Source organism: Dendroctonus ponderosae, unplaced genomic scaffold (assembly GCF_020466585.1).
Source record: "Dendroctonus ponderosae isolate FM_Combo_2020 unplaced genomic scaffold, Dpon_F_20191213v2 Dpon_F_20191213_5, whole genome shotgun sequence".
Lineage (NCBI taxonomy): Eukaryota > Metazoa > Arthropoda > Insecta > Coleoptera > Curculionidae > Dendroctonus > Dendroctonus ponderosae.
In genome coordinates, this window is record NW_026018715.1 from 567,031 (window position 1) to 577,957 (window position 10,927).

Here is a 10,927-nt window from a genome sequence, read left to right on the forward strand (position 1 = left end):
GCTCAACATCTGGTTTAACAATTGTCTCCGATGAAAATCACTAAACAAGTAGGTAATAATATTTTACCGAATCGTGCAATACAATGCAAATGGACATCATCTGGGCAGCATCTGGACTACAGACGGAGAGTAAGACATCGAGAGAATCCAGGTGATTCTATCGATACGATTTAATTTATTTCAATCTGTTCTTGATACGAATTTGCGTCCACAATCAATCAGGCGATTTAAAATAGGTCCAACAGTTTTTCAAAACTTTATTGTAGTGGATCTGAGGCACAATTTTGTTTGCACAACATCGATTGTTAGTTCTTAAAACAATATTTAACAGTGCACGGCAATGTGCAATCTCATTTGCAATGATAAATACCCCGTCGTTTGAAGATGATTTTCAAAAGTTTGTAATACATTTTTCTGCAAATTGAAGGACGATCCGCATTTTTATGCACTTAAACTGCTTTAGTGTGTATAATTGTGTGTGTACTTTAATTGGAAATTTAAAAGAAGGCGAAACTCGAACAGGCATTTAGTACATGAGCACCCTTTCTCTAGTATTTGCAGTATCTGCAGCTTCTCCCTTGATAATTTGTTGATTCATTGTTATCAGCGTTATAAAATAAACTGCACCGAACACAATAATATCACACTCAATAATTGATAAATCAAAATCATTGTCAGTTTAGTAACGCAATGTGTATTTGAAAAGTTTATCAGATCTGCAGATACACCCGCACTAAGAGAAAAATGTCGAATTCAAAGTGCATATGTGCGTCCCAAGACTCAGGCGCGAAGAGGCCGGAGTGGGAGCCGCCGTTATGACTCGCCGTGACCGAGAAAAATCGGTTCACCCTCCCATAAAAAGTTATCACTTCAAAAAATCATCCAATTGGCAAAATTAACAGGTAATATAATCCATGCTAACGCCCTCATAATGGGAAATAAACTAGCCTGGGGATATGCAAGGATGTCGTCACGCGTAAGCGCTTGGACCTTGTCTTAAGACGGCGTTGTATATAATAAATTACTAAATAATATGTTATTTGGCCTCCACATTATCTTCCATCTTTAAGCAAAAGTAATAATTACTTATTACCAGTATAACTGGTTAATTTTAGTTAATAAAAAGTTACGAAAAAAAATTATACTTACCCAAAAACGATTTATGCTGTAAAATCTATGGAAAACTGCACTTCCTACAAAAAAAGCTGACATAAAGTTGCTAACAATGACAGAGTAACCACATATGAAATTTAACAATAAAGGTAATAACCCATGCGGCGTATATTTTCTTAGTGTTAATTCCAGTCCGTCCGTGTAGAATTAAGGCTTTTTCGTTGCTTGAAATATTTTCTGATGAAAACTAACATGTTAGTTTTAGTATCATGGGCCTAACGGATATGCAAGCAGAGACAACGGGGAGTCTCTTCCTTGTCTATTGTTATTCTGTTTTGCTATTTATTGCTTGTTGATGGGGTCTGCAGCTAAACACTTGTACTTTTATGTCTATCAGCGAAGCAAATTGAAAAAGAACTTTATTAAACATCTTCATATACATTGTTTCTGTGTACAAAACAGCGTAAGATAAAATAATATAAGTATAAAATATTAATCGGTGCTTTTCATATTTATTTATTAAACAGCTAACAGTTTGCCATCATAAAACGATGAAACTGAAACGGCTTATTACATTTTCTACATAACAGTACGTATTTTTTTTAACTAAAATCTGAAATTATACCGTGTCATATACAGGGTGATTTACGGTAGATGGCGTCTTAGACGTTTAGAGTTTAGTCATAAGTTTAAGTCATCGAACAGGTATTAGTAGGGGAGGCAGCGACATATTTAAAGACACCATTTCCGCTCATTTAATTTTTTGAGCATAGATTATTAAAATCATATCTAACAATAAAATCATCGTCAGGGTTGCGATTCACGCCAAAAATGAATAAAAAAACTCATAGCCTCTTGCATGAAACTTACTCTACTCGTCGATTTGAACATAAAATCTGTAAAAAATATCGTCTTCCATCTGTATTCCACAACAAACTCCGTCTTCCACCCCGATCAATACGCGCAAAGAAGAAGAAAAAAAATTCTTAGCCTCTCAAGTGAAACTAAGTGTGATGGTTGCTTTTTATAATTTGAAGGATAAAAATAATAGTCTTCCACTTATATCATCACACTCCATATCATATGCATAACTCTCTATAAATAAAGCACTAATATGACAGAAAGGGTCGTGGTAGTCGGTTTACCAAGGGTTACATTTGATTGTTCGTTTGTATGAGTACGAAAGTACTACACTTGGAGCTAGTTTCAGATCTCACCGCGGAATGTTTTCTGGCTGCTCTTAATAGATTTACTCATCGGCGTGGCATGCCAAAGAATGTTTATTTGGATAATGGTCTTAATTATGTAGGAGCCAACAATGAGACAAACAAAATATATGAATTTCTTAAAGAGTACTCTGATCATATTGGTACCAAATTGGCTGATCAAAAATTAAAATGGCACTTTATTCCGGCTAACTCACTCACCTTTGGAGGTCTTTGGGAAGCTGGAATAAAGAGCGCAAAATCTCACTTTAAGCGAGTGATTGGTAAGAATTCTTTGACGTTTGAGGAATTTGCACCCTGCTGGTTGAAATAGAAGGTATTTTAAATTCTCGGCTCCTATGCCCATTAACAGAAGACCCAGAAGACTGTTCGTCGTTGACTCCAGCCCATTTTTTAATTGGTCGAACCTTGACGGCGGTACCTGAATACAATCTGACTCATGTGGCTGAGAATAGATTGTCCAAGTGGCAGCACATCCAAGCAATGTTGCAACACTATTGGAAGAGATGGTCAAAGGAATACCTGTCCGAACTGCAAACAGGAACGAAATGGCGGACGAATTATATGAACATTGTAAAAATTGGTTCCTTGGCTCTAGTAAAGGACGATAAGGCTCCTGTTTTGCAATGGCAATTGGGGCGTGTAACAGGACTTCATCGTGGTAGTGACAATGTCGTTGAAGTGCTCACTGTAAGGATACGTTCTAACGAAATAAAGAGGGCGGTTAACCGAATGTTTCCTTGTGAATGTGTGCTTCATATAGAGACAGAACTTTGACTGAACTGGTTGTAATTAATACATTTTAAGATTTTCTCAGCTTGGTTAGAAGCAGCTGTTAGCTCACAACATATTAGTTTAGTTATAAGTAAGATTTATTATGTATTCAATTGTTTTAAATTCATGTTAGCTATTAGGGTTATACATATAGATATTTTAAAGAATTTAATTTTGTAAAAGCGAGCTGTGCCCTTTCAAGGCGGGCGGTATGTTGCGGCGCACCTTTAATTAAAAAAAGAGAACGTTGACAAGAGCCGTCAACGAACAAGATTGTACATGTATATTAAAAAATAATATAATAAAATATACCTAATATACAGTCCAAAACACCCTGTATATTAATTAAAATACGGGAACACCATTAAATTCCCTATAAAACAATATATCATGTTTCTATACCTAAAGCAAAAAATTTTGGAAATAATTGGAAATTTTTGCAAAAAATTTGATTATTACTAGGTATTTGTCAAAATAGCCATGAAATGTTATAATAGTTGAAGATTTTGCGATTATTTCGAATCTTTCTTCGAGAGACAGCTTCGGACAGACGGAATTCGGACGAAGCAACGCGATGTGCGAACTATCCGCAACAAATGAGATTTGTTCGCAAGTTCGAAGTGTTTCTGACCGAATAGCGGAGATTCGTTGTTTCACACCTAGTAGAAATGAATGCTGTAAAACTAATAAATCTTTGTAAATTACAGAAAACCTTTGTGGGATTGTTTGATTTTTGCATATTATTAATTTGACGCAAAAAAATTATTCTTTATAAAAAGTTCTGCTTGGTCCAAAACCTAAAATGTAACCATAGGAATAATTTTTTCTCAGTCACATCGAGGTATATCAGAAAATATGAATTTTGTTCAAGAATAAAGTATATTTACTTTTTACTTACTAGTGACATACGTGATAACTTTCCCGTTCCGTACAGAAACTAATAAGTAAATTCTCACAGCAAACAAAATTTCGAATTAACTACTCTTACATTTTCGTTGCAACTGTAGACAAAAATAGAGGAAAAAATAAGTAGCAGTTAATTAATTAATTTTAAAAATTTCACTGTACAAACGCAAGATCTTACATCTGCTGTATTTGACCTGCATTTTTTGTACCTGGAACTTTTGTCTCTATCCCGTGTCTTAATTCACATTTGTGGCTTTCTTTCCATTAACCCTGAGGCGAAAAATTTCTAACATATGTAGGAAATTCCAAGTTTATTTTTAGATTGGCGTTCTGATCAAAATTAGTTATAAACATAAAAAAAACTTAATAATTCTTAAACTTAATAGTAATTTACAAATTATTATACGATAAAATAAAATTTCTTGATTTTTCTCTGGAAAAGTAACTTATCAAATCGTCAAAATCAATCGATCGAAGTAAATTAATCTTGACCTTAAGCTTAACAAATGGAGCGCTGGTTGAAAATAGTACGTAGTTTTATACGATAGTTTAGTTTTAATTTTTTTAAAGACGATGGCGTTTCGAGTGTGAGGAGTTCCAAAAACGGATTTCATGTGTTTATTTATAATCTGTGCAAAAAGTGGAAGGTTCTTGATTAATTCGAATAAGAAAGAATTATTAGGTTTGTTTATGTGTATATTTCATTTAATTAACAAATTTTTATCAAAACGCCATTGTAAAAATATGCTAGGTATGTTCATATGTTCGCAATTTTTTTCAAATGACATCTGCAGCCGTTAACATTTTAATTTTCAGCCTGAATAGACAAATGCCATAAATTTGAATTAGGAAAATAATTGCAATGCTAGTGCACTCATTGTACCACCCGCCTACCAAAAGCGGCCGCAAACAAAGGTGTCCAGTCTCTCCTAACAAATCAAAAAAAAAAATAATGCCGGGAGCTAGTCCCGATGCCGATGCGAACCCTATGTTTTGTTTGTTCTGCGCTTGTCAGAACCACCGTCCTTGCTTTAATTCTCGAACTGCTAGAACCGGTAACGAACGCGTTTTGAAACAGTTCTTACTGGACCGCGAACTTAGAACTTTCAGTTTAGAACCAGGAATTTTTTTTACCGTGAGTACCCGATGCCTCAACGCATATGCGATCTGTCCCCAAATACCTCTACGCGCATGCGACCAGTTCTGAATTGTTACCGCGAATAAAGCTATTGTACGACGGCCTAAAAACCCAAAAAAACTCACAAGTTTTAGCACAACACGAATTACAATGAGGCACAAGATCTGCTGAGAAAAATCGAAGAAATCCATCTAGCTGTCCTCATAGCCATATGGTGATGACATCATCACCGAAATCCCGATAAGGGACAACTATAAATTCACCAGACACTGGGCTGCACACGGAGTTCTTGCCTTTCAACCGAGAGGTAATCATTCTGATCAAAAGTCCAAATATTCAAAATGTTGCGTTGGCAACTACACATTTAACCCCCAAAATTAGTGGAATCAAGTTAAACTTCCGAGACAGCTCGTAAGCGAAGCTTAACTGACGGTGCACATCAAATAGGCTTGATAAGCCAAGCTTAGCCCTAAACGTTGATTAATTGAGTACCAACACAACAACTACAATTAAAGAACTAAAATTTATTTGAGCTCGCGCACAATTGTCTAAACTACCGCGGTTGGCAAAGAGTCTTGCCTCTGCTCGCCCACAATAGTTCCGCGGTGGGCTGAAACACCCCTGGGCGGGGGGTTTTTTTTGGACCTCGGAGCAGGTATTCTCGAAAAAAAAAAACGTTTTTCGTTTCCTGCACTTGGCGTCACAAAAAAAATGGGTATATTTCATACCGGTCACTTCCGGACGCCGCCAGTGCGCGCTTTCTTCGGGAGCACCGATAAAAACGAGTTATATCAATCCGATCCAACACATCTATCCGATCCGACTCCGATCAGAGAACCTTCCGTCGAAAGGGGAAGCCACACATGTCATACACGTTTCAGTTTCCGTTCCGATTTTTGGACGAGTGCAAATCACAGATTATCAAACTATTCCTAAGACTAAGTCCAAATGTATTAATTGGCTTTACCGTTTATCATATAGACACTCGGATGGTTTACTTTGAATATCGAAAACTGAAAACCGAACTAGATATAAGAATTTTGTTTTGTTTTTAGGCACTTTTAGGAAACTATAGCTTGCCGAATTAACCCAAACTAGCATGATATTTAAAAATGCTTTAACGTGACAAAAAGACTAGTAGCAAATTAATTGTGCGATTATAAAAAGATAATAATCAGATTAATAGGAATTTGTTTTCTACTCGTATTTCCGGTCCATATGTTAGTTATTAACAATTTATTGCCAAAAATTCAATGCGATGCATTTTGTCTTTTTGTTTATAATATTATGAAATAATGGAGTAATCGGAATGCTCAACGAGATGATTTGTAATCTTAAAATCTGAAGTAGTAAATAAATTTCCATGAACAGTTTACAATGTACACTTTAGTAGTTATTTGTCCAATATTCCTTGCCAGAGTCCTTACATACAGTTGCTGTGTAAGCAGTAATATAAATTAATACTTGTGACGAATCATGTGCATTATTCATAATTGAGTTTGTTTTCTATCAGTAAAATTCAGTAAGCCCAATCAAAATATTTAAATATTTACAGCTTACTCTAGATATTGTCCATTAAAAACCAAATGTATCACTGACGCAACCTAAAATGCGGACCGTTTTTCCTTCCGACAATCGGATAGCAAATACCCATCGAATAGCCAGCAAAATCGGAAAATGATCGGATACAAAAACGGAGATGGATCGGGCAGGTAGCGGAAAGATGTGAACTACGGCGTTGAGTCCAGTACCATTTTGCTCTCAGATCTTCGTCCGATTGTATGATCGGAGTCGGATCGGATAGATGTGACCCGGCCTTTACCATGTTCGGGACTGCCCGCACGATACTTTTTTCCCGACTGCCCCCGCACCTGTCGCCGTATCCGGTCGCACTTTTCGCCCCCGCGCACTCTTAGTATAAGGATGAAAGCGAGGGATGTTCCTGGCGACCAAAAAAAAACAAAAAATTATGGAAGTGCAGAAAAATAAAAAATTATCACCTGATTCACCACGCCTATCAACACAGTCAAGTTCTTCTTAACAATTAGCGTCACTTTTTCGGTAAAACTGTAAAATATTTCTATAAAGAAAACATTGATTAATTAAAAACTTTTATTGTTTTAAAATTTATTTTATTTAATAAGTTTATGAAAAAATCTTAGATTACATTAATCTATAATGCAAATATTTAGACACGTGTCTTCATTCAATGAGGTTACCTATATTCATAAGTATTCAGCTTTGTATCAGTTGAAATGTGGATAAATTAGTGGCACATCCTGGACATGTATGCAGCGTATCATGTATGAAAATATCGCAATCAATACAAAACATTCTCTTACATGTCGGGCACTGGTAAACCTGAAAGATTTCAGAAACAGATTATATGCGTTACTGAATTATTCACATGTTAGCTATGAATTAGAGAGTTCTTAACCATTGTAAAGTTGAAAAAATGTTTGTTTAATAAGGTCCTCCTCGACTACGCGTTTTTGTTTTGCTACTATATTTTCCAAACAAAAAATGTGTACTTGGTTCAAGTCGATATATCTGGCCGTTACAGTATTTATTACGGCACGTTAAGATATACGTTAAACTAGATTTGAACTCAGTAAATTATTTGAAAATTATTATTTCATAATAATTGTATATAATTATCTCCTGTGACTTCAATACATTCCAATTATAAAAGATAAATATTTGATGATAAGACTTCTGAGCATTCAAAATTGTCTACGACAATTCTTCCCTGTTGTGGGAACCTGAATGGGACCTTTATAAACTAAACTATACATCATATAACCCCAAAAACAGTAGTAGATTGGGTTAAAATTAGTAGTATTAAATATTATAAATTAAAATAATTAAAAGTAGTAGATTGGGCCTCTGGCAGACTACTGTACTGCATTTGGTATTCGGAAATTCTTCATCAAGATAGTTCCAAACTTGAACAGCGGCAATGGAGAAATGAGCGGCAGCTCCATCTTACAAGAAACAAAAATTTTGTAGAACCCGTGAATCTAGGTAATTCTCCAACTCGTTTTGGAAAAAATCTAAGTTCAACTGACTAGTCAAATTTTCATTTTAAATTCATGTGGACCTATGAGATAAATGCCTACGATTTTGCACCAAACATTAATTTTGATTACATGCTGGAAATGGCTATGTGAAACGGTATGTGAATTTTCAGTTCCCCCATGGCGTTTATTTTTAAAGTTGAATGCCCCTCCACGGCTAAAACTCGCCTCGTCAGTAAACAGCATTTTTTTTAATCCAGGTGTTTCTGTAGTAGGATTGTGGCGGGACCCGGTGGGTCCGGCGAGTAGGCCTTAAAGGCTGTGAAAGTGCCCAGTGATTTTTTATCGACACATATTTTTCCGATCAGGTACGCCCACCATTTAGTGCAAAGACATTTCGATCCGATATTCGAAATATGCGATCGTATCCTGCTAGTCGTCATGATCGAGCAATGATGTTTTTCCATAAAGATTTACAAACCAGCACCTATATCTTTCTTCAAGTGGGCAAGATTAAAAGAGCACTGGAACCACCCTACACAAATCAATGGAAGAAATTTGATCATATCCACGGATAGATTAAAGCCTACCTATTAGTGGTAGCAAAATTACCGAAATATTATTAAAATTAATATTCGAGTACTCGTTCTCATCAGTATTCGAAGTAACGCATACCGAACCAGGCTACCAAACGAGTATTCAAGTAATCAGTAATCGTTCTCGGAAAATAAATTTCCCCCTCCTAACCTTCGACTCATTTTGCCCATTTAACGGATTCTCTATATTTAAAAATGTAAAAGTTACAAATACAAAGATTCAGAAAATGGCCACCCTGTATAGGCACCGTCTAGGAAACATCTCATCAGAAGATTGCGACGACAGAAGAGGATGTAGATTAGGTGTCGGACAACGAAGTAAGACGTTCTAAACCAAAATTGGCGTCATTCCTTTTAAGGGGTGATAGAGGCTCCCTTGAAAAGTACAAGAAAAAAATTGAAATTTTTTTTTTTCGAAAATTTCTAGAAGATATTAACAGTTGAAGATCGAATTTGAACTTTGCTATTAAGCATTTTTTTGAAATTGTTCCATGTTTAATTGGTAGCATCTTGGAATACTTAAGCATTCAAAAAGAAAAATTACGATTTTTGCCTCAGATTACGATGACAGGCAATGATGTTTTTTGTCATTAACAGATAGTTACAGGTGGATAGCCCTTGCCAATAACAACAATAATTTGTCAAACTGTGACTTACTTTGAATTTCCTTTCACAAATTTGCGGATATGCGAAGCTGAAAGAACTCACGCCAACAAAGGGCGAGGAGAGTGGTTTCAGGAAAATAGTGGACGATAGATGTTCGGGTTCCAGGCACAGAGTAACACGTATTGGACATAACCGAATCAGGGCCTTCCAGGGGCACTCAGAGCACAATAACTGACACTTTTCCAAGCACCAAATAAATACCGAGGAAGGGCTACATTCCTACCACGTTTGTACGACACACAGCACAAGGAGATACAAATGGAGCAGGAGTTAATTAACTGAATACGAAAAGCTGCTTGATAAGAGTGGATAATAAGGAGATTACACAGGCACTAGCTTGTTTGGTGTTGTATGGTTTATTTTTAAACACCAATATTCCAGGTCATGAGAACAGGTTGACATTTCGTCAACAAATCCTGTTGAATTTACCGTTTATCCTTGTCTAATAATAATTCCATGGTTACCGGAGTTTTAAATAATTACGAAGCTACAGGTATTTGCGCAATGTTAATTAAGCAGATTACCTTGAAAAACATTGCTGCCGTATTTCTGATATAGTTTTTTGCAAATTTCTCAGTTTTTAATAACAATTAATTTCTTTTACTATTTTTTCTGCACTCCTATAACAGCGCCAGACAACACCTCCGGAGGAATGACGCCAATTTTGAATCACCCTGTATAATTAATATTAACATTTTAAGTACGCATTAAGAATATTTTAAGCTATTAAATATAAATCGAGATCTCAAAATGGTGTATACTGTACATCATGATATTTTAGATACAGAATTGGATTTAGCGCCGTTGGTTCGCTGCCGACTCGCTCTTCGCTATTCCGGCATATGTTTCCCGGCGTTCATTAAATTACTTAATCTTGTATCGAATGTATTCTTTTGCAAAATTAAACTTAACAATATTTTAAATTTAGGATCAAATCTATCAAATATTGTTAACTATTTGACAGATAAAATATTTTATAGATATATAAAAAACAAACCAACAAACACCTGAAGTAGGCCTAGATAATACTGTGTATTAAGAGACTTGTGTGTTGATGTCCTATGTGTCCATGTGCCGCGACACCTGGAGCCCAATTCTCGAAACTGGGAACGGCGATCGCATGAGAAAGAAGGGCGTGGTTCTCTCGTGAAGCGAATATTGGTATTCTTGAACGCGATCGATTGATCCCATCACGCAACGGCAGTAGAACAAGCTTCTCTTGCCAAATCTCGCGAGAACGGATCATTCACCGGTTTTATAACCACACACTACAAAGATTTTGGCGTAGGTACCCGGTTTGAAAAGTGGTGTGATTTCGGTTCGAACTCGAAATAATGAATTTCATAAATAAAACTTTACAGTGTTTATAAAATAAAGAGCAATTTAAGAGATTTTCTAACAGAGAGTAGAGCGAGCTTGTATGGAATTGTTCTCAACAATCTTCAAGGTAAGTTTTTGTGTTTCGAATCGTGTCTTGTAGTAGAAACTATT

General features: G+C 35.9%; 2 protein-coding genes across 2 annotated transcripts in view; both read right to left on the bottom strand.

The window, feature by feature from the left end:
• LOC125504529 overlaps nucleotides 1-1,456 on the bottom strand; it is a gene marked incomplete at its 3' end in the record, with an annotated part of 9,074 nt that extends 7,618 nt beyond the window's left edge. The window contains 1 exon segment of the mRNA XM_048666684.1: nucleotides 1,150-1,456.
• Nucleotides 1,457-7,272: 5,816 nt separating this feature from the next.
• The window catches only part of LOC109545068 (general transcription factor IIH subunit 2), a 16,370-nt gene continuing 12,715 nt past the window's right edge, over nucleotides 7,273-10,927 (bottom strand). The window contains exon 6 of the mRNA XM_019915559.2: nucleotides 7,273-7,518. Coding sequence (XP_019771118.1) covers nucleotides 7,393-7,518 — 126 coding nt within the window. The 3' untranslated portion in view covers nucleotides 7,273-7,392. The remainder of the gene's footprint in view (nucleotides 7,519-10,927) is intronic.